The following is a 25,672-nucleotide window of genomic DNA, read 5'->3' as shown; positions in this document are numbered from 1 at the left end:
ATGCAAGCAACTTTAACAGCCACTATGGAGTACTGGAAATATTCCAGAAATGATGATTGTGGTAATGATGCAGCTGAATGGACTGTAGACATAACTTCCAATTAATCTTCATTGCTAAATTATTATTATTACATGACACCTCCAGGGAGTTCAAGCCACAATTTCAAATACTCGAATAGGAGAACATAGAGCCTTTTATGCAAGTAGAAGGTTACTACAAGCAGATTCAAGAAACAATCTGAAGTTCCACCAAATGAGATCACTAATCACATCATAAATATTTCAAGATCTATGAATGATAAAATGATAATCTGCAGGTCCATATTTTATTTGTACACTTTAGAAAAGCACAAGATAGCATTCACAGAGAAGGCCTCTGGGGAATATTAGATGAACCTAGGAATACCGCATAAGATAATACAGCTACTAATCAAAATTTGCACCACTGACAGCCGAAGCATGGTATTAACTAATGAAATTAGATCTGAACCTTTTGATATTAAGACAGGATTGCAGCAAGGAAATGCCCTTCTACCCATCCTTTTTTAATTTAGCATTAGAAAAATGTGTTAGAGAAAAACAGAACAATAATATTACGATATGAGGATGATATATGCCTTGTTGGAGAAAATGCTGCTGTAAAACTGGAATTACAAATCAACTAAGATAAAACTGAATAGAACTTTACCAACTTAAATCAATTTGCCTATCAGAATTAGAATTTTCAAGATCTCTCTCTCTCTCTATCAAAGACACTGATTTAGTGTTGAAAGACAAAAGCCAGCAAGGCTCCTGGTTTTGATAAAATTCATATGGAATTTTTCCTGAACTTGGAAACAAATGTCAAAAAGTGGCTTGCATAATATTTTTCTGATAATCTGAAAACTGATATTCAACTCAAACAATTTAAGAAGACAAAAAATCATTACTCTACTAAAATCTGGTAAATCAAAGGATCAACTCCTATAGAGCTGCACATATACAAACTCCTAGAAAGGCTTATTTTCAAGATAACCACATTTCATGGATCAAATACCTATGGAACAGACAAGTTTTAGACCTAACAGCAGCTGCTGTTAGGTCTAAAAAGGTGTTCAAGTCATATCAATCACATCATTTATAAAAGCAGGCTTTCAAAAATAACTCAAACCAGCTAGAGTATTCATCAAACGGTAACTTAAGTTTGGAGGAAGAGTCTAATATATAAACTTATTAGTCATCTCTTGCCTAACTACAATCTCCTTTAGTAAACAATATGCTAAGCAACAGGTATGAAGTGACTCTAGGAAAACAAATTAGTGAACAGAAAATAACTAAAAAATCATCTATCTTCAGAGATCAATATTAGCTACTTTCCTTTTTCATCTGTATACAGGTAACCCTCGTATAACGCAGATGTTAGGTTCCATAGAAATGCTGCGTTATATAAATCGCGTTATGCGAGACTTGGATCACATAGAAAAAGAAGGGTTACGCCCCGAAATCTTTTTTTTTTTTAACTATATAAATAACAATGACATATCCAACAAAAAATATTTTTATTTAATTCAGATAATTCATTTAAGTTAAGAAAACATAAACTATGAAACAAATACATAGTATAAACTTATATAAAAATAAATAAATCAGCTAACGCCTTTTATTCCCTTATAGGGAGTAAGCGAGGCCTTTATACCCGATCTAGCTTTGGGAGACTAAGTGGGCAGTTCAATCTCCACCGGTAGCCAATCAGAGATAGCTGGCCTATGTCTATCACTAATTATAGGCAGCCACCGATGAAGAGGCTGGCACACAAGTGCTGCCATCTCTTGGTACCTAACCCCTAACAGGATATGTTACTGTCTGAAATAATGTGGGTACTATGGTCGATTTTCTTGAGTTTACAGGATGAAAAACCCGAGTTTCCGGGAAGAAACTTCATTGCACATAATATAATGTTTTAGGCAAAATAAAATAAGCTGCATATTTTAATCGTCATCACTGTCTTCAAAACTAACATTTCGTAGATGTTCTTTACTTACAAGTGTCCAGACGACGTCATCACTTGAAATCTCTTGGACATCATTTGTATAATTCTCATTGCATACTTTGGCTTGTTTAATTATCAAGAAGTAAGTAATAAGACCTTGCTTACCACTATGCTGCATTTTTTTATTAAGTTCATCATATGGAGCTAAACAAATATCCAGTTGTCTTGTGAATTTTCCAGAGCGCTCCATTGAGGGATCATTATTCTTAAAATAACTTTCTAACCTTCTTGCCAAGTCCAATCCTTCTGCTAATTTCTGTAAACTGAATTCTTTAAAGGATTCATCACAATCAGAATCTTTGGCAGAACTCCCCCCCCATTTGGTTCGCTGTCATCTATTAATTGCACCAGTTCCTCCTCATTTAAATCTATTTCCCCATCAATTCACTAATTTCGTTTTCAACCATATTGCAAATGTCCTCTAAAGTGGCCATTACTATAAAAATAAATTTTTTACATAAAAAAACCATTACATATTGTATGTAAATCATCAGAAAATAAAGTGCTCAGCTTGAGATTAACTACTTAATGCACTCTCCTAGCAGAAAATGAAGACAATTTTCAAAATAAACACTTTATATGGTAAACAATTGATGTACATGTGTGCTAAAGGGTATTTCCCCTAATATAAATTCGCTACTTATAACTACATGCGCGATACAGGCACACACAAATTTAACGAAGATAAAATTTGATATTTAAGTCACACAGCGAAAAATATAAAAAAAAAGATAAAGGATTACTAGAATTTGTAGACTGAGTTATATAGAAACTGCGTTGTATAAGTAACGCGTTATACGAGGGTTACCTGTATTTCAGAACTCCTTGATAAAGAAGCCAAAAGATTCTGTTACGCAGGTGACATCACTGTTAATATTGGAAGAAACTAATATCCAGCTAGGAACTCAAAAGGGGATTACCTTAAGAAATGGAGACTATGCCCAAATGCAGATAAAAATGAAATATCCTGCTTTCATCAGAACAATAGGCTTGCCAACACAGAACTTCAAGTTATCTTCAATGTACCACACTGGTGTCCAAAAGCTAAGGATGAACTCAATATGAAAAAATTCTCATGACTACAGTCAAATGCAGACATACATTCATTGTCAACATAGTAATACATTATATTATGAAAAAATGCGTTATAAATCTTATACAAATTCTGGCAAAAGTTACAAATTTCCTAAGGACGCAGTTGAGGAATTAATGTACAGTGCTTACAGAAAATCATATGGAGAGACATTTCAGTATGGAATATGTTCACCCCGAACTGTGATGCAGCTCTCAAAATGTTGCACTATGCTTAGCACCCATGTGATTCAAGAGTTCTTTAGGCAAACTAGCCCATTTCTCCTTCAGATCAAATATAAGGCCTTGTTTGTTTTCTGGAGGGGAATTCTGAGCAGCAATGAGTCTCCCTACTGTGTTCCACACGTGTTATATGAGATCTAAAGAGTGTGCTGACCACTCAATTTGATTAATATCCTCAGTCTCCAGAAGTATCTCCACTGTTCGTGTACGATGTGGTGTTGCATTGTCATCCATAAAAATGAATTTTTTGCCTACAGCACTACGAAGCAATCGAACATGACATTAAAGAATTCATTGCAATATCGTTCACCAGTCACTGTCCTTTTTTCCAGCACTTGTAGCTTGGTGTGTTTATTAACCATAATGCCTCCTCATACCATAACCTCACCACACCTCTATCCCTTTCAAGAACATTCTTTTGATGGTAAGCAATACCACTTTCACGCCAGATCAAGTATCATCTGAAATCGGAGGAAAGACTAAAACGACTTATCTGTAAAGAGTACATTAGTCTATTGGTGTCTTGTTGAATTTTTATGAATATAACACCACAGGAAGCATGCTCTATGATGAGCTATGGATAAAGGGACACAGACTATAGGCTTTTGGGCATATAAATGTACTTGTTTTAGACATCCTGCCACAGCATGTTGGGGTATCTGTGCTTGAATGGAGCCAACTTGCAAGCTGACCTGTTGTGGTGCGTCGATTATGTTTTGCTGTTATAACCAAAAATCTGTCACCATGATCTGTGGTAAATTCTGGAACACATTCCTTCTCATATTCTTCCTTCTATGTGCCAGGCCTACTGGCCTGTTACAGAGCTATCTTAAGCCCTTCTAAGTCATATCCATCCTGAGGATAAGGTGACTAGCCCTATGCCTCCTGGTATATTATATGGCTGTAACTGTGCGAGTTCACGGGGCTGGTTTGCTGCTGCTTGCGGGAGGGGGGAACCCCCCCCCCCCAAATAATCTGGAGAGAAAAACCCTGCTGTCCACGCCCAAGACCGGTTAACTTGGCTATGTCTGAAAAAAATCCTTAAGCTCCTCACATAGGCGACGATCTGCGTTAATGCAGTCTGTGCTTATCAAGGTGACTGGTCCAATTTTCTCCAAGCTGCACCGTCAGCACTAGACTGGATCACAACTCAGATGTGTAATACAGTAATTATTATTACTGTATTACACATGCCAAATAATAAATAAATAATTCATTCATAATAAAGATGCCTATGGGTAAAGATTTTATGCTAATATAAATAGTTAATTTTTTATACATAAGTAATGATGTCTATATTATGATTTATATCTATATAAATGACAACCGTATTACTATTAACTCATTCAAGTGATGGAGTAACAATACAGTGGTGTGGCCAATGAACTGAGGATCAGAAGGAGGGGGGGGGGAGAGTGTTAAGTCTATTACCAAGATATGATAATGGTGAATAATATGATTTAGAAATTTTCATGTGGAAGTAGATCTGAGGGAAGGAGAGAACTGTATAATACAGGAGAATTTCCTGTATTATAGATAGAGAGAAAATGTGCAGTCAGTGAGAGGGTAATTTACAAATACTATCAATGAGAGCAGCTGCCAACATTCTTCCTGAACTCTCCAAGGATAATTTCTCCAATTATCTCCAAGGAAAATTATCTTTATCTCCCTTTATGGGGGTTAAAGATTAGCAGATTTTAAAAGTATTAACTTTATTTATATTTAGTTATTTTATTTATTTATTTTTAAAATTTGAAAATTATTGACTGTTTTAGTTATCTTATATTAGCTACTAAGGTGGTGCATTTTTTAGAATTGTCTGTTATTGTTTGATTACTATTCAACAGGGTAAAAACAGCAATCATGACTTACAAGTCATGGAACATCTGTAGTAAGGACCCATATTTGTGAAGCAACTGCATAAGTTTTTTTTTTTTTGAATATTACAAGATTTTTTTTTTTATTAGTTATGAAAAAAAAAACCATATCACATAAATGCTTTTCATTTTCAGCTTCACGAAGTAAATAAATTCCCCTCATCAATTACTTTGCAAAAGGTTATTAGGATATGTACTTAATTTAGTGGTGCAATAAAGTTTCAATCTGAGTTTACATCTGTGCAATATGATGACTTGGAGAAAGGATGCTTTTCACTATACAAATTCATAAATTCCAGTTGTCTCTAATTATATTAAATACTGTAATTCTCTAATTGTCACTAAATATAGTGCACTGGATCTGCATGCTGTATTTAATGCCAAAATAAATTTTGCTTGAAGCCACGTAGCATTGCGACTTTTTTGGGAAGATTGTTTTTCACAACATGGTTCATTTTCATTCTAATACTAAACCACCAATATGTAAATGTGCTTTTCATTACTGATTAGTTTAAGTGTACCAGCCAAATACAGAATTCCCATTAATTAAATATTTCTAATATATCCTGAAAACACAGACCCCCCCCACATTTAGATGTGTGGAGTGAGTTTGAGGGAAGATTTAATTTGTATAAGAGGGACATTCTACACTCAAATGCATTCGGAATCAGGAATCTTGAAAAATTATTAATTGATATAAAACCTAACACAGAGTGAGGGAAAGTGACTTCTGATGGGAGGAATTGTGAGAATCTGTGTGTAAGAGCGATAATGTTAGATAACTGTTAATGATGGGAATGGTTACTATTATGGAAATATTATAGAAGAGAGAACGAGTCTGTGTTCACCCAGTTCGTACCTATCAAGCATGTGAAGTGATGTCTGCATAAGTAAGGAACTAGATAAGAACAGAGATCTGCAAGTTGTCGAACTGTGTCATGCAGACCACAGACAAATGTATACAAAAGAGCATGCAGGTAAGGAGTATCACAAACAAAGTAGTAGAGTTTGTTGCCTTGGTTAATATAGTGGAACCTCATATTGTAGGAGTAAAAATGTTTATTTTTATATGGTACTTTATGTTTGTACTTCAATATTTCTTCTCTTTGCTTATTTACTTATTTAACTTGACTTACTTAACTTAACAGTCATAACTCCAAGTTGTAAACTCGTTGCTTGAAATAGTCTATCACCTTTAATCCTTTCAGTCTATCAATTTAATCCCCCCCCCCCTCCTCATTTTAGAATTTAGGAATTGTCTCTGGCAGGAGCCAATTCCTTTGTCTAAATAGCTGGCTTTTTCTCATACTGATCTCTGAAAATTTATTTGTATTTATGACTGCACCATCAGAGATCACGTAGAGGAATTGTATATCTTTCCAATACTTGCAAGAATAGCGTCCAGCACAACACGGAAATATCTCTAATAATTATCCTTAAGTCAATCAATGCTTAAATCTACTATTCGTCAGTTGTGGCCACTTTTACTCTTAAGGTCACACAGGTTCTATCTTTTTATGAGAAGTGCATTGGTCAGGCAGAATCAGGCAAGTTATTTGACAAATAAAACAATTTATTCATGCTAAATCAAGATACATATAAAGGGGTAACACTATACATACTAAAATAATCCAACTCAAATTCACTAAATAAAATGACATGGAAATAATATAAAAATCACATGTCTGGTTCTCCACTTGATTAATTAAACATTTCTCACTTAAGCTCAATGACTAATGTAATAAATACGCTCACATATAAATCAGACACGGAAGCAAACTAGTATACGCTTTACATTAATTTAACTCAGACTATAAATATTATTAAGCATACTACTTTCACATACAATTCCCTCTTCAATATATAACATTATCTAATTCCTCATAACTCTGGAAACTACTTTTTTTATTAACACAGTTAATTTAACAAAATGGCCTCCCGTCTTTACTACTGTTCTTAATGCTAACAAACTATAAATTCAGCAATCTTTGCCACAAATTTCACATCTAGGAAAGTTCTATACAAAAAGTCTTACTTACTTGCTACTTTGTCATCCAGGTCATTACACAAGATCCTAGAGATCGTTGACACTTTCTTCTACTTCCCGATTAAATTCACACAAGAGCATTTTTTATGACATCGATGATACGTCACATGTGGAGATCGCCAAGGAATTTAGCAGTGGGAACTCTGGAATAGACCGTCACTGCTATTACGAACCTCCTATCATCGTCGGGCTTCGGCTAGCGGGACGTGGATCCCCGTCCTTGGAACAGCAGGACACAGGAAACTCCCCGTAGCAAGAGCAGGAACAGAAAGCCAGAACCGAAAAGCCCCTTTTTCATCGATTCTTCCCTCTTTTATTCAGCTCTCCCGACCTTGGAACTCCTACAGATACAATAGCCCGGATTTTCCTGGAGGGGTCTTCTCAGCCACCCTGTGGTCGCTGAGTTAAGTTGGGAACCCCGTACTTCATTGACCTTCACAAGTTGCGATAGCCTCAGGTCTTACATTTTTAATCCCATCTGAGTTATTTCTTTGCCTGCACAATTTTCTTATTACAATTTATGCTAACATTTTTTTCAGGTTTATTACAGCAAAATAAGTTAAGTATTAATCAAATTACAAGTATATTTTATTTCCCAAGTAATATCGGTATAGAAAAACTTTTATTCTAAATTTCTTTCTATACAAGATTTTACATAGGCATTAATGAAACCCGACTATCAGAAGCAGATGTACTAACTGGTATCAAGTGCAAAATTGTATAGTATTTTTAGGAAGGATAAGTGCGATAAATGAGACCTATGACTACAATACTAGTAACAGCTGTTCATGAGGCAGAGAGTTTGACGCCATCTTGTTTGAGGTGGAGCCTAACAAGATTAAATAAATAGTGGAGTGTTGTTACAGACCTGGCGGATAGGTGGCGAGTGACGAAGAAATGCATCACCAAATAAATACGATGGGTGCAAAAAGAGTAATCATAATGGGGGACTTTAATTATCCAAACATTGATTGGGTAGCTGTGAAATTGAATGAGAAGAAAGAAACTGAATTTATTGAGCTGTTGCAGAACAACTTCCTCAAGCAGTATGTGACAGAAAGAACTCGAGGTCAAAGATTGTTAGATCTGATTATAGTGTCAGAGGAGGTTTCGGTTAAAGATGTAACTATTCCATCTCCAGTTGGTGACAGTGATCAGGAGCTACTCACATGAGAAGTTGCTAAGTTTATGAATGTTCCATTCAGAAAAGGTTACATACTGAACTACAAAGAAGGAAATTATGATCACCTGAGGGGGGGGGTATGCAGGGTTCTGTACCATGGTATCAGTTATTAAATGGAAAGGATATCGACAACGTGTGGGAAGTGTTTAAAAATACTTTAATGATGCAATATCAGAATGTATCCCTAGAGTTTGAAGAATAAAGTGGGAGCGAAATGGATGTGTAATCAAATTAACCAAGAAATTCGTTAAAAAAAAGTGATGTGGAAGGAATATCATGTGCATAAGGATGATATCAGTTATGATAATTATAAGCAGCAGGCCAGATGAGTCACAAGTGTTATACAGAAAACTAAGTCCAAGTATGAAAAGAAACTGGCTCTGTGAGTTAAAGACAACCCGTTATGCTGCAAGTAAAAGAAATAACGAATTTGAAAGGAAAACTCTACTGAATGCAGATGGTATGTGGGTGATTGATGCAGAAGTGATTATTCTACTAATGAGCCATTTTGCTAAAAGCTATCAACCTAGTAATATGAAACATTGAATTCACCAATGCCTCTTCACAGTATAAGAAAACTCATGCAGGTGAAGAGAAAGTATTAGAGCTGTTGCACAAACTGAATAAGAATTCTGCAACATGAACTGATGGGATATCAGCAAGGATGCTAAAAGAGTGTTCAGCTGAACTAGCTATTCCCTTGACCAGACTATATAATTCGATTCTCAGGAGCGGAAAGAATGTATGGTAATCCCATTGCATAAGGGTGGTGTAAAGACTGACATATCCAACTAATGACTAATCAGTATCTCAGGAGTGGTGGTGAAGATTCTGGAAAAGTTGGTTAGGGCTCGCATTCAGAAATGGGTTGACAGAGAATCTCTACTTGCAACAAACAGCATGGGTTTACTAAAGGAAGGTCATGTTTTAGCAACTTGCTCACATTATATAATAATGTTATTATATATTAATGATAGGAATGGTTATTATAGGAAATGATTAGGAAGAGAGAATGAATCTGTGTTCATACAAACTGGATGAACACAGAATCAAGCATGTGAAGCCTGCATAAGTAAGGAACTAGATAAGAACAGAGATCTGCAAGTTGTCGAACTGTGTCATGCAGACCACAGACAAATGTATGCAAAAGAGCATGCAGGTAGGCATGGAAAAGTGTAATTGGTAGGTTGATTGCTAACACAAGGACAGAAAATGTCATACTGCACCATTCCATAGGTTACAGCAGTATGCAAGATAATATAGGAGTGAACAGATAACATCAACAACAGAAAAATTAAGATATTAGAAAGTAATTTGACATCTAATGATGTCAAATTACTTTCCAATATCTTAATTTAATTTCTAATCAGGTGAATGTCTTGCATTAGCTCTACTCACATATTCCTATTTAGGAATGTGTGAGTAGAGCTAATGCAAGACATTCACCTGAACAAAATGACAAAGGGAATGATTAACAAACAGGGATAGCATAAGGAAATGAAGTTATTGGCGTCATACTGACAAATAACATCTTAATTTATTTGGATTAATTTGGATGAAACTTGTTAGCTAGTAATAATGTAAACTTAATTATCTAGGACTATCATAGTATCAGGAAATGATTATAAGGATCATGTGGGCACTTATGTTTAATCTTGATTTAACATAGGATACATTCTTCTACTTTACAAGCCTAGAATCTTGTGGATGTACATTCACACAATATTTAGCTGTAGGTTAGGAAATTTATTTAACATGCCCTAATACTATGAACACTAAGAGAGACTGAAGGATAGTAGTATAAAATTGAAACAACTTCAACTTATGCAAGGGTAGAAGAAACTTGGCTTGCTGGAGGTCTATCACACTGGAGAAACAACTTGAGTCTTGCAGATAACAGACATCATGTTGGAGGCTTAATGGATTTTTTTTACAACACTCAAAAAGAATTAAAATAAAATTTAATACTTCCTATATTTTGTCCTAGTCACTAGGATATCTACGGGGATTACAAAAACAATTAATGTAACATGCACACAAATATCATACAACACTAAGCCCAACCACGTGGGTGACACTAAAGTCCTATCTAGGTGGAGCGCCCTCTAAGAGCGGTAGTAGGTGGCCTGGAATGTGAGGTGGGACCTCTGGTGATGAGTGTTTCCTAAATCTTCGGAAGCTTAATGCAACCGTATTTATTAAGATTTGGTTGGTTTCTGAGAGCTGCTGCTGCTTCTAAGAAAAGTCTCTCTTTGTTGAATTTGCTGTGGTGGAGCATGGTGGTTTTCTTCCATGATACCCTGTGGGTGGTGTCCAAAACATGGTCAGCCAAGCCTGAATGGCCATAGTTGTGTTTACAGATGTAAGCCTTGTGTTCCTCCAGGCAGATGGATGCTGATCTGCCTGTCTGTCCAAAGTATGCCAGCTTACAGAAACAGGGTACTTTGTAAACTCCAGGCAGAGAGAGGAGGAGGGAGCTGATCTTTCGTAGAACGGATAAGGGTAGCAAGTTTGCGGTGGGGCTTATATGCTGCATGTAGGTTGTACTTTTTTAGTATCCTGGCTATTTTTTCGGATGTGCCATGGGTGTAGGGTATGGTGATGGCATTTTTAAAATCTTGTCGACGAGAAGGACGGGGAACGGGGGAGGAACTGATTATTTTTTTCATACTGTGATCGCTGTAGTCATTGGAGAGGAAAGTGCTGTGTATGTGATTAAGCTCAGTAGTGACGGCAGTTCCACTGGAACAAAGATTGTGGGCTCTCTTGGTAAGAGTTTTAATAATGCCATATTGTTGAGAGGGGTGGCTGTGGGAGAGTTTGTGAACGTATCTGCCTGTGTGTGTGGGTTTTCTGTATACAGTGAAGGCAAGTGTATCATTAGGCAGGCGTGTGACTAAGGTGTCTAGGAAGGGTAAACAATTGTTCTTTTCCTTTTCCATAGTAAACTGGATTCTTGGATGTAGGCTATTGAGATGACTGAGGAAGGAGTCTAACGTGACTGGGCCATGAGGCCAAATAGAGAACACATCATCTACATATCTTAGCCAGATAGAAGGTTTGAGTGGGGCTGAGTCTATGGCTCATTTTTCGAAATCTTCCATATAGAAATTGGCAAGGGGGGGGGGTGAGAGGGGGGAACCCATGGCGGTTCCTTCTATCTGCTTGTAGATTTTGTTCTTCCAAGAGAAGTACCCAGAGTTAATGGCAAAAGGAAAAGAGATCTAAGATGTCAGAAGGAAAAACGTTTTCTAAGAGAGATAAGATGTCAGTTAAGGGGATATTGGTAAACAAAGAGGAGATATCAAAGCTTACCAATATGTCTGCATTATTCAAGGTTAAATTTTCTGTGAGGACTTTAAAGTGGGTCGAGTTTTTTATATAGGAAGTGGACCTTCTGGTGAGTTGGCCAGCTGTTTAGACAGTCTGTAGCAAGGTGCATTGGCGGCATCTACTATAGGATCAAGTCCCACTCAAACCTTCTATCTGGCTAAGATATGTAGATGATATGTTCTCTATTTGGCCTCATGGCCCAGACACGTTAGACTCCTTCCTCAGTCATCTCAATAGCCTACATCCAAGAATCCAGTTTACCATGGAAAAAGGAAAAGAACAATTGTTTACCCTTCCTAGCACCTTAGTCACACGCCTGCCTAATGATACACTTGCCTTCACTGTATACAGAAAACCCACACACACACACAGGCAGATACATTCACAAACTCTCCCACAGCCACCCCTCTCAATAATATGGCATTATTAAAACTTACCAAGAGAGCCCACAATCTTTGTTCCAGTGGAACTGCCCTCACTACTGAGCTTAACCACATACACAGCACTTTCCTCTCCAATGGCTACAGCGATCAGAGTATCAAAAAAATAATCAGTTCCTCCCCCTTTCCCCATCCTTCTCGTCAACAAGATTTTAAAAATGCCATCACCATACCCTACATCTGTGGCACATCCAAAAAAATAGCCAAGATACTAAAAAAGTACAACCTACACACAGCATATAAGCCCCACCGCAAACTTGCTACCCTTATCCGTTCTACAAAAAATCAGCTCCCTCCTCTCTCTCTCTCTGCCTGGAGTTTACAAAGTACCCTGTTCCTGTAAGCTGGCGTACTTTGGACAGACAGGCAGATCAGCATCCATCCGCCTGGAGGAACACAAGTCTTACATCTGTAAACACAACTATGGCCATTCAGGCTTGGCTGACCATGTTTTGGACATCACCCACAGGGTATCATGGAAGAAAACCACCATGCTCCACCACAGCAAATTCAAGAAAGAAAGACTTTTCTTAGAAGCAGCAGCTCTCAGAAACCAATCAAATCCTAATAAATATGGTTGCATTAAGCTTCCGAAGATTTGAGAAACACTCATCACCAGAGGTCCCACCTTACATTCCAGGCCACCTAATACAGCCTTTAGAGGGTGCTCCACCTAGATAGGACTTTAGTGTCACCCACGTGGTTGGGCTTAGTGTTGTATGATATTTGTGTGCATGTTACATTAATTATTTTTGTAATCCCCGTAGATGTCCTAGTGACTAGGACGAAATATAGGAAGTATTAAATTCTATTTTAATTCTTTTTGAGTGTTGTAAAAAATCCATTAAGCCTCCAACATGATATCCTCACAGCACTTAAGCCTCTACACACGAAGATAACAAACAAAAATGCTACTGGCTGTCTAGCTGAAAGTTGGAGCTTAGAAAGAAACTCTCCCTTTGTTCCTTTTTTTTTTTTTTTGAGGGCAGGAGGAATATTATTAAAGGTGTAGATTGTTGGAAGTTTTTCCACTTGGTTATACTATAATTAAAGATACCAAGAAATTATATGCTTGGTTTAATCCTTCATCCAAGTGTAGGCAAACGCGTTTGCACCTGAACTGTTTTCAAGACTGGGGCAACTCATATATAGAAGCTTATATCTTCACATCACTTGCCTTAGTATCTCATAACGGAAAGCACATCCTACGGGTATGTATAGCATTATGCATTATGGGAAGTGTCACTACCCAGACTGGGTAGGGTAGGGGTAATGCGTAGGGTTTCGACCTTTATCGAGGTCTCGTCAGTGGAAGCCAGACCCAGAGGTGATACCAAGGTTGAAGTAAGGCATAGCACTATAAATACCCGTAAGGATATATGCTTCGCATTATGAGATACTAAGGCAAGTGATGTGAAGTTATAAGCTTCTATATACAAGTTGCCCCAGTTCTGAAAATAGTTCAGGCACAAACTTGTTTGCCTATATTTGGATAAAGGATTAAACCAAGTATATAATTTCTTGGTATCTTTAATTTATAGTACAACCAAGCAGAAAAACTTCTAACAACTATCTCTAATCCAGAGTATTTTAATAATAAGGTGTGATACCTTTTCGCAACTCTTATATGAAAATATGATTTCTTCATTACTTCAACCTTAGTATCACCTCTGGGTCTTGCTCCCACTGATGTGCATTTGTGCAGAAGTGGGTGTGGCAAAGTTGTAGTCAATGAAGTTTTAACTGAGGCAGCTATTTCTGTTTCTGAGTCTGGCTCTCACGGATGTGCTTTGGTGCAGAAGGGATGGTGCTTTCTCTGAGATATGAGCAGCTCTGCTTGGGGGTAGGGTTTTGCCTGTCTCTGAGTGGGGCCACCACTGAGATTATGGCTCTGCTCAGTAGTGGGGGAAGCCAATGCTGAGTTAAATGGTCGCTCACTGTTGGGTGATCTGAGTGATCGCACAAGTTTTTGGAGAGGTAACCCTGCACTTTAACAGGGAAACTGGTCTGGGTAGTGATCCCTCCCATAATGCATAACACTCTACATACCCATAAGGATATGTGCTTTGCATTATGGGATACTAGGGCAAGTGATGTGAAGTTATAAGCTTCTATATATGAGTTGCCCCAGTCCTGAAAATAGTGCCTATACTTGGATAAAGGATTAAAAAAAGTATATAATTTCTTGGTATCTTTAATTTAAAGGTGTAGAATGCTCATTTCTGTATATAGCAAAAGTGTGCTACTCTAATAACAGGCAATTAAATTATTAGCAGTCATTTCTATTTAGGTTAGGACTGATGATTATCACTTCTACTGCCTTCTTGATGTGTGCTACTAACCAGAATACTGTGGTTAGAATTAATGAACCACAATTCTCTCAATGTTATGTCTGCAGATTAGGGTGGACTAGGACAGATTTATTTACTCTAGATAAATTCAATTATAGTGTTTTATTAAGTGGATGATCAGAATGTACAATATACACACATCACTCTCTCTCTCTACATATAGCAACTGCTGTCATAGTGAACTTGTTCATGATAATTAAAAAAGTCCCATTCAAAATTCCATTCCATCAGTGCAATACTGAACAAAATTCACCATAACAAATCTTCCACTATAAGAACAGAATCACTCAGTTGCTGAGTTTCTTAAAACAAGAACTGATTACAAATACAGTTAATTTTATGTGCTTCATGAGAAGTTGGTGATCTTTAGAGGATGATCAGGTTAACAATTTTTATGTATATTTGGAGTGGGAATTCTCTAAGTCATTTTTATTGGTGCAATTTTAACATTTTAAAGACCTTTTTTTTTGCGACATGGTTGCCATCTCTTTTTTTAATTACAGAGGAAGGGGGTATATTTATGCCAAAGCAAGCAACCAAGGCTATCAGTCTTGCAAGAGGACATATGCAAATTGCATATGTTCTCTTGCAAGTTTCCCTGTTTTGTGGAATGAATTTTTCTAGGTGAGACTAGCTAACTCACCTTCAATTGAAAAGATCTTATAAAAGATTCCTCATGTTCTGGAAAGGATTCAAACCTAGTCTTTCCAAATGAAAGATAAATAATGGATAAGCAAATTCTGTAACAGAGTAATAATATTTATAAAAACACTTACCATGCCAACCAACAAAATATACAGCATGTTTCGGACGGCCCCCAATGATGCCAATGCAACTGATTTCCGTTAGCAACCTTTGGAGGCAAGGGATGTACATGGGATTAATTTTTTCATCTCCTAGTCTAACAGCAACAAATATCACAACACTTTTCCATTTCACACCTTCAGAAAGTGAAGGTATTCGTTCAGGAGAAGATGAAAGTTTATGTTCCACAGAGTCTGTTTGCACTTTTGGATGTGAAATGAAATTTTGTTTAGGTATATAGGACAGCGATTCATTTTCACACATACCTGTATAAACTAATACACCAGAAGAAGAAGAAGAAAGGTTGTTTAAATCTCCATTTGTTTTTACCATATGTCCAACTTGCTCATAGTTTCTTAAGGCAACTTTGGAATTCTTTTTATCAGAACTGGAAATAGTTAAAGAGCTATCCAGTGAGCAGTTCTGTTCTTTTAAAGAGTCGACACCAACTGTACTAAGTTCTGCATACACATTTCCCTCAACTGGAGTAGTACAGAGATCTTCAATATCTTGTTTAAAAACTGAAAAACAAACACATACCTGAATGTATACAGGCTACAAGAATATCCAGAGAAATGTTGTATTAACTTACTACATAATTTCTATTGGTTATTATTTTTTTGAGTGAGAAGATACGACAAAATTGATTAATCATGTATGTTACTTAAGTAGCAGTTACCTTCCTCAAATTTAGATTTTTTGTTTCCAAAAACAATTCAAAATTTGAATGATCATAATCTGTACTAGAAAAATAACTATTCACTTCTCAAACTTAAATCAGTTTCAATATAACTAACACAATTCTGTTTTCCACAAAATTACTCTAGATAAATTCAATCATAGTGTTTTATTAAGTGGATGATACAGCACAAATATTCACCACTTTGAAAGAGATTAACAAACATTTGTTACGAGCCAAAATATATTCAACATATTTAGAAAATCTGTTACAAGAAGGTCACGTGACCTTCTCACTAAAACAGGGCTAAATAAGTCCTGCCTATGAAGTGCAATTACATCTTTTCAACTGTCTCTGTTAGTTGCAAACTGATAACAGCAAAGTTGGCATAGCAACGGTGACGTGTAAAGTGGCAAGGATAACATTAAGATTATCATTGCTTCACTTTCACTATTCTGAGATGCATATAGTAGTATGCATGTGTGCATTTTTTACTTGTACATTATTTTTGTCCATCATGAATATTTGAAAAAAGAAGATACAATGATTTATATATTCAATATAGATTCATGTCCATGGAAGCTGTACAAATGAAGCTATGGTGGGGACAAAATCTGGATTTCAAGCTTGTGTGAGAAAATGAGCTCCAAAAATGAAATATATTCAATGTATGATCCATTGCCAGGCACTGGCACATTGCCAGGCACATTGAGTAAGTTGTGAAATTGGAAGAAAAAAGTCAACACAGAAAATGTTGCAATGTGTGAAAAACTGTCATCAGTTCTTGTTGCTGGTGGTGAAGACAAAGTGCTTCCAGAATTTATGAAAAATGAAATTTTGTAGCATTTGACATAAAGTTATGTCACACGAGGAATTGGATTTAGTTGACAAAACACACATGCTTATCTGTTCTTTCTAAGGTGGAGAAAAAATGTAAGTTCGAAGCTGAGTACTATCTCCTAACTTTAAAAGAACTTTATTCAGGTGAAGCTAACTATGCATTTATACCCCATATAATCTTCCTTTTTTCGTGGTCCTCAATAAGCCTTAAGCACCCATGGAAGGTACCTTAGAGTTCCTAACCATTATTCCTGCATAGGATGGTTAGCCCTGTGACTGCTTACAGTATATTTTATGTGTAAATTATGTTTGTTCACCTGGCTGATTTGCCTGTATATAGGATGAAAAACTTGAGTTTCTGGGGGGGGGGGGAAACCTTGACATTTCCATATAAGACCTGCTAATTCATTTTCACTTGAAAAGCCCTGATAAAGGCGCTTTGTTGCCAAAGGGTATCACTAGAACTGAGTTACAGAGGCTCCCTGATATAATCAACTTCATTGATTGTCGACAAACTAGCTTAAAAGACTGCTCAAACATTGAAGAATGTATTGACAATTAAAGATATGGAGGTTATTATTCATCTTCATGAGGATATAATTCGGTTGCATCTTCACTACTGTGCATAGATTTGATCACCTGAGTTTCTTGGAGATCAGGTGGTGGTGGTGGTGGAGAGGATTCAGAGATGAGTAACCAATTTTCAATGACAGGTCTGTGGAATGTTCTGTATAAGAATAGGATTGTAAAGTTTAGATGACAGGTAGAGAAAAGGGGTGGGGGCATGATAGAAACTTATGAATTACTAAATGGATTCTATAAAATTGATACAAAAGAAGTTTTTTAATGTATGATGAGTAGGGAGAGAACAACAGGTCATCCCTGAAAGTTGTGTAAGAATGTAGTTAGTAAGGGTGTGTGGACTAGATTTTTTGCTTTAAGAGTATTTGAGAGAATGGATTGCCAGACATAGTTGTGAGTGCCCTAACTGTGAATGAGTCCAATGAAAGAGAGAGATGATAGGTATTGTGTGAACAGTAGTTAGTGTAGGTCTACTGCAATGATTCTTTAGACTCTGGAGATCTCCATATAATAATAATGGTCACAACATTCTGCTGTGATTTTATCTATTTTTTATCAGATCAGAGTTTTCTATCTGACTTTCAAGCTCTTATTAGTAATTGATAACTGTTGATATTTATCTAGTTAAAAAGGTAGTTATGATTTGAATATAATTTTAGAGTGAAAAATCACCATAAAATATTAGTGCTTGAGGACTCACTCTGAATACAAAACAAAAGGTGGTTCTTATTTTAACTGCCACTGCAATTAAATGCCATGTGTAAGCTGGGTCAAGAGCAAAAGCAAAGTAATCAGTTAATATTCTGCTTAAAGAACTCAAGTTTGTTGTATAATGAAACCTGTAGAGCATTCATGACTAAAGATACACACATAACTACAGGAATAAGATTTTTTAATAAGTAAATATTTCGTCCTAAATATCGTAGGACATCGTCAGTACAGTTAATTCAAACAATACTAGGAATCACATACAGTTATGGCGCATGCTTATAATGGAATCCCTCTATGCATGCAGTAGTGTATTATAGAATTAAATTAAAATATATCTGGAGAGAGAGAGAGGAGAAAAAGAAAAGATTACATTAAAATGAGATAACATATATAAATTATTTTACACAATTTAGAATGACAATTTCCCAGACTCAGGGATAGTAAGAAGGTAATTACGGTTCAAATTGGATCTGCGACATAGGGCTTCAGCACTTTCTTTATACAAACGTTCATGTTTATACAGAGACCTATGTAGAAGTTTGGTCTTTTTCCAATGGATCGTATGGTTTGGATTTTCAATTCTGTGTTGTGCAAAGCCAGATTTCTGCAGTTTGATAAGACGGATATGGTCCCGATGTTCCAAAACGTGTCTGCTAATGAATCTACCTGTCTGTCCATAGTAGGACAGACAGGTAGATTCATTGGACCATGGGACCTCAAACATACCAGATAGCATCATAGGTGAGAGTTTGTCTTTAGGAGAAGGTAGATCTGGTTGAATGATTTTTAGGTATCAGCTAATTTATATTTCTTCATAATTTTTGAAAGACGTTCGGAGATGCCTATGACATAAGGTATGGGAATCCTATGGATTGTTCTTGTCTAGGTTGATGAGTGTGGGGGGTAGCGACTGATGATTTTTTGAGTTGTTTTTGGATTGTATCCATTTTGTATGGTGTATTTTGGATTATTTCCAAATCTTGGTTTAAAGATTCTTTGGAGGAACAGAATCTGTGCACTCTGGTTACTAATGATTTAATGATGCCAAATTTTTGAGATGGATGATGAGCCAAAGAACTGTGAATGTAGTGACCTGAAAATGCCGGTTTACAATAGACAGAAGTGGAGATAGAACCATCTTCCTTTCTTTGGATGTGTATATCCACGAAGGAGATGCCCTGTGGGGATTCTTTTTCTAGCATGAATTTGATGCAAGGATGAAGGAGGTTGATTTTTATCTAGAAACAAGTGTTGTTCTTGTTCAGAATGACCCCAGACAGCAAAGACATCATCGACATATCGTAGCCAGATTTTTGATTTAGGATTAAGTGTGAAAATTTTTTCTTCAATGTTCTAGAAAAAGGTTGACTAAGTTGGGTGATTACTGTTCCTTCCTCTTGCTTGTAAATTTTTTCTTTCCAAGTGAAGTATCCAGACGTAATAACAAATTTGAATAATTCACAACAATATCAGATAGAAATTTTTGAAATGTCTACCATTTCCTTATGGGGAGTATTAGTGAAGAGGGAGACAATGTTGAAGCTAATTAGCATGTTGTCAGTTTCCAACAGTTGAATGTCTTTATTTTAAATATTTACTTATTAAAAAATCTTATTACCGTGGTTACGTATGTACGTTTAGTCATAAAGAACTCAAGGTTTTAGTCCTTCAGGAATACTTCCATTGCCTCAGTTTTGTGGAAGACTGTTCCAGAAAACTTACTTTCTGAGTCCAGAACACCAATCATATCCTCTCCATCCAAAAAACAGCGGCTTGTATTGCCTTATCATTGACCATCAGAATGTCATCCGTGGAGCACGGATTGATTAGATCTGGGCAACATAAAAGATATTCATCAGTTTGGACATCTCCGCAGTCACAGCTGTCATCATCTGCATAACCCCATTTCATCAGGTTACTTCTGCATCTGGATACTCCCACTCTAAGACGGTTCAGAGTCCTCCAGGTGCTATAGGGTAGGTGATATTCCTTGGTTAACTCTTCCTTAATTATGGGGGCTTCTTGAAGTTGAACCGATTCCCTCCATAGAACAAGGCATCACTCCTTAGGTTTATGGATCAATGGTTTAGTTCTTTGCATAAAACTATGCCTCGATTTGAGTTTAGAAGCTGTGATCATATGGCCGTACACTGGATGTCTTTCGTCCATCATCTGCTTTTTTTCTCCATCTCACCGGCCACTTGGTGTCTTATGCCTGGTGGCACTATGCCTGCTAAGGGATACAGCTTGTTGACTGGGGTTGGTTTTAGGCATCCGGTTATGATCCTGATGGTATCATTTAAAGCCACATCCACGTGTTTCATATGGGCAGATGCCTCCCACACAGGGGCAGCATACTCCCCTGAAGCAAAACACAATGCCAAAGCCCTCGAGCGAAGTACCTCTGGTTGAGCTCCCCACATCGTGATGGTCATTTTTCTTATGATGTTATTTCTTGCATAGATTTTTCCTTTTAGTTCCTGGCAATGTACCTTATACGACAAGGTATGATCCAGCTTAACTCCAAGATATTTGGGATTGCTGAAGCATTCGAGGCGTTTTCCTCTCCAGACAATTAACTGGCGTTTTGCTTCCCTGTTGCGCAGATGGAAAGCGCATACCCGAGTCTTGTTTGGGTTAGGCTTCAGGCAATTAGCCTCATAGCTAATTGCCAGTAATTAGAGAGTATTTCTAAGGCTTCTGTCAACCTCTTCTCAACTTCTTCAAAACTCCTTGCTTGACTGCATATAGCTGTGTCATCGGCATAGATAAACCTCCTCACTTGTGGGTGGGTTGGCTGATCATTAGTATAAATATTGTAGAGCATCGGGGCCAACACGCTGCCTTGAGGTAAACCATTCTTCTGATTTCTCCATCTGCTCTTCTTTCTTTGCAAAGTTACGTAGAATCGTCGGTTCTGGAGCATGGTTTTAACTACATTCATGAGGTGAAAATCTTTCTTTATTTGGTACAGCTTGACCAACAGTTTCTTGTGATTAACAGTGTCATATGCTGCTGAAAGAGCAATAAAAGCTACTCCAGTCACAAGCTTCTTCTCGTAACCATCTTCAATGTGCTGCATGAGATTCAGAATTTGGCCACAGCAGGACTTTCTGAGATGGAAACCGGCTTGCTCGCGTATAAGTTTCTTGTCACTTATACGCGAGCTATTCTTTCCTGCTGCTATTCTTTCCAGAATCATTCATTCAAAAACTTTATTCAAGTGGCAGAGGAGAGAAACAGGGTGAAAATTCTTTGACTCTGTAGATTCCTTTCCTGGTTTAAGTAAAGCTACTACTTGAGCTTTCCTCCATAATTTGGGCAACTGAAGAGATTCTACACACCTATTCATCAATTTCACAAGCCATTGGATGGTTACCGGACCGAAACGCTTTATCTGTTCTGTCTGAACGTCATCTGGGCCAGCAGCCCTATTCTCTTTCAGGTGACATATAGCTTTTCTTAGTTCTTCTTCGGAGAACGGAGAGGCTAATGAATTAGTCTCAGCTTCTTTAATGCACGTAAGATTGGTTTTCAGTATCTTCTTGTCTGTCCTGCCATTCAATAATAGCTGGTTAGCGATCTGGTTTGGCGCAACCTCTGTTATGTAAACTGGAGTTTTAGTTGGATCGTTGCTTAAATTCTCCACCAGTTTCCATGCTCGTCTGCTGTTCTGTTTCATATCCAAATCCTGCAATAGCTTCATCCATCTCTTCTTTCTACCATCCGTGAGTTTGTCCATCAGTTTTTCGCCTGCCTCAATTGTGTCTACAGTGAAAGGATCCTTGTCATATCTGATTTTATATTCTTTTAGGTTCCGTCTGGTCTTCATTAAGCCCAGCGATATATTGAGTTCTGCACCCTCGTGGTATGTGCTGCCAAGATACTATTTTGATGGTATTCACAAACTCTTCATAGTTACTTGGATCCGCTTCAAGAGTGTTTACTGTCTGATCAAGTTCCTTCGCAAATCCGCCCCATCTTGCTTTTTTAAAATTAAACTGTCGCTTAAAAGATGCTATCTCTGGATTGATAACGGCACTGACTTCAACAAGTAACAGGTCTGTGCTGAGTTCTTGGTATCGGCTCTTCTATCTTCGTCACTTGCACGGCTACTTGTTCACTGATAAAGATGTTATTTGGATTATATCCTCTTCTCCACCTTCCACTATTGAACGATGGTCTTAACTTGGGATCATGGATCAGCTTCAGTCCTTCTCTCTCAGCCCAATTTTCCAGCCCAGCACCATTCCTATCAGACATTTTGTAACCCCATGTTAAACTCTGCCAATTAAAGTCTCCGAGTATTATTTTAACCTTCTGGGTGTTAAAGTTGGCAGGTTCTTTGAAGACGAAATCTTCATTAGGTGGGTTATATACCGATGTGCAGGACTTGATCTTGATGGTTAATATCTCTATATTATTATGGGATGTCATATGTATAGATTTAATATCGAGGTCTGGTTTAGCAAATAACACTACCATATTGCTCTCAGCTGTGGTCTCTCAGCTACTAATTTTATGCCATGAATTTTTGGTCCACAAAACTGAGGCAATGGAATAAAAGTGAACTGGGAGTAGCAGGTTTGGTAAGTCAGCATTAAACTGTAAAAGAATGCTGAACCGATGTTCCTCATATTCCTATATTTTTAGCAGAAATGGGGGAGGGAGAGAGAGATGTTATAGATATTAGTGCCAATGGAAATATCTGTAGGAAAGACAATGCAGAAACTGTCCATGAGATAAACTGTTTTCACATTATGTTTCTGCATTTCCACAGTCAATAGCTGAAGAGAGTCTGTAAGGGGTCTCTCTTCTGAACTACATCAAGAATTTTTAGAGCGATCTTGTATATCCCTTCAAAAGCGTGAAAGCAGTATCTCAGGGTTTCATGGATTTGAGATATGTACAGAGTAAGAAACTGGATAGAAGAAAAATAATATTTTGGGTGAAAAACAATGCCAAGTTTGAAATATTCCTCTTCTTCTTTCACAGATAACTGAAAATAGGTGTCTGAAATGATTCAGGGATAATTCATCGCACGAAATATTCATTGCGGAGAAAACTTATCGCGCAAAAATTCATTGTGGAAAAAATTTGCTGAAAGTGTCATTCGCTAGAAAATTGAAACGATATTGCATGGATACCAATATGAAAAGAAAATGCAGTACAAGATAAAATTCACAAAATATAGTTTATCTATGTGTTATTTATTTAGATTATTATTATTTTTTGTCATCTCCAGGAGTCCAAAGACTCATTGAGGGAGGGCATCTACTCTACAACTCTGCCTCCACCACTCACAATCCACCAACGCCATCTACTGCAAATCACCACCACTAGTATTTCCAGAGACAATCACAAACATCCATGCCCAGGGAGGGATTCGAACCTGCAGCCTATTGACTGGAGAGTGGATATGCTAACCGCTTGGACAGCCTGGCTGGCATTATAATTCAATTTTCATTATATTTTTATTCTTATACAGTGAAAGTGATATTTTATTGATAGGCGAGTTTCCTAATTTGTTTCGAAATTAGGAAAAATTTTTAAACGAAATTCTGTTTAAAAATTTATAAATATTCTTTTTTTACTTAGATACTACAGGTTCTGTAGATGGAATATGAATATTTACAAAGATAGAAATAGGGTGGTTTAGGGAGAAAGGGCACCATATTTAAGAATATTTATTCTGCGAACTGTTCACTATTTTTCTGTGCACTCAAACACCCATTCAGATATGATCTATCTATCAACACACACATTTTATCTGAACTAATTCAGAAGATGAGGTGTTTCGGTTAAAAAAGAAATTATAATAAAATTATGTGAATGCTATAATAATGATGTAAATCAGCATAAGTAAAATTACTATCTGCGGCTGCAATTCTATTCTAACTTTTCTCCAATACTAGTACTTAATGACACTAAGAAATTTTAATTTTTGTATTTAGTCTCCTTTACTGAAAAATTCCTCGCATGCACCCTGAAGGGGTGTACAGGATATGATAGTACTACATGAAAAATTTACATCATTACTAACTTCCTATCTACTATCATATCTGCAGTCTCTAGTCTTTGGTCATATGTTTTACTTCTGACCCAGCTCTCAGATCCATAAATTAAAACTGGTTTGAACACTGTCTTATATACAGCTAATTTAGTGTTCCGACTAATTTCTCTCTTATTCCATATGAATTTATTCAATTGACTTCCCACGATACCAGCTCTGCTGATTCAGTTGTCTATTTCTATATTTAATTTACCATCTTCAGTAAAAATCGTGCCTAAGTAGCTGAAATGTTTTACTTGTTCCACAGGTTCTCCATTCATAACACAGTTGACATTTTCAATGATTCTGCTTATTTTTATTGTCTTTGTCTTTTTATTGCTGACCTTCATACCATATCTATTAAAACAGCTATTCAATTTAGTCAGAGAATCTTGCAGACTTGTAGCAGATTTATTTAGAAGTATAACATTGTTCGCATAAAGCAAAGAACTGACATTAACATCTCCAATTATGATATCATGTTTAATACCACTTTCCATCATAATGTGATCCATATAGATAATGAAAAACAGAGGGGATAATGTACATCCTTATCAACCTCCAGATTTAACATTAAATCATCTTCCTGTACTTCCTTCAATTCTAACTGCTGACTTACAACTCAAATAAATAAAGACAGTATTGCTTGATATAATGCCCCATTGACACCATATAACTATAGCGTACTGAATAGTTTCTCTCTTGGCACCCTGTCATATGCCTTTTCCAGATTGACAAAACTTAAATACAGATTTTTGTTATACTCTCATGATTTTTCAACTATTTGTCGTAAAGTTAAGATCTGATCCTGACAGCTCTATTTGGCCCGAATCCAGCTTGTTATTCACCAAGGTTTTCTTACACAATTCTTCTCAACTGTCTCTTAAGTATACTTACATAAATCTTACCAGGAACACTAAGTAGGAAAATACCTCTGAGTTGAAGATTTGTGGGTTGCAGAAACTAGTTGATAGGCGGAAAAGGGGAGATATGATTGAGACATTCAAATTGCTAAAAGGATTCTATAGGATTAATTCAGAGGATATTTTTGAGATCAGGACTGGTGGTGGGAGAACTAGGGGACACCCATGGAAGCTGGGCAAGAGCATGGTTAGCAGGGGTGTTAGAGCTGGGTTCTTTACTTTTAGAGTGGTAAATGAGTGGAATAAGCTGCCAGAGTCTGTTGTGGGTGCTATGACAGTGAGCGAGTTCAAGGCAAGGTATGATAGATACTGTGAGAATGTTGAACAGTTGTGTGAACATGATGTTTAGGGCCTCCCTCGATGAGTCTAAGGACTCCCTGGAGTAGCCCGTAATAATGATGATAATAAAATTCTCACATTCAGTTTTATTTCTCTTTTTTATATATGGGTATTATGAGAGCTCTCATAGTACCCATATCATCAGGAATTCGTCCCTCTGTCCAGGCC

General features: G+C 36.9%; 1 protein-coding gene across 2 annotated transcripts in view; it reads right to left on the bottom strand.

Annotated features, from left to right (window-relative positions):
• Positions 1–25,672, bottom strand: part of LOC150095602 (cysteine protease ATG4C-like) — a 158,926-nt gene that overhangs the window by 51,633 nt on the left and 81,621 nt on the right. For both annotated transcript variants that reach the window (XM_090409877.1, XM_090409878.1), the window contains exon 6: positions 15,351–15,899. In XM_090409877.1, the coding sequence (XP_090266003.1) occupies positions 15,351–15,899 (549 nt within the window). The remainder of the gene's footprint in view (positions 1–15,350; positions 15,900–25,672) is intronic.

Source organism: Typopeltis vanoorti, chromosome 20 (genome assembly GCF_054136105.1).
Source record: "Typopeltis vanoorti isolate ZY-2024b chromosome 20, IOZ_Tvanoo_1.0, whole genome shotgun sequence".
NCBI classification, from domain to species: Eukaryota; Metazoa; Arthropoda; class Arachnida; order Uropygi; family Thelyphonidae; genus Typopeltis; species Typopeltis vanoorti.
This window is presented reverse-complemented; position numbering and strand designations above follow the sequence as displayed.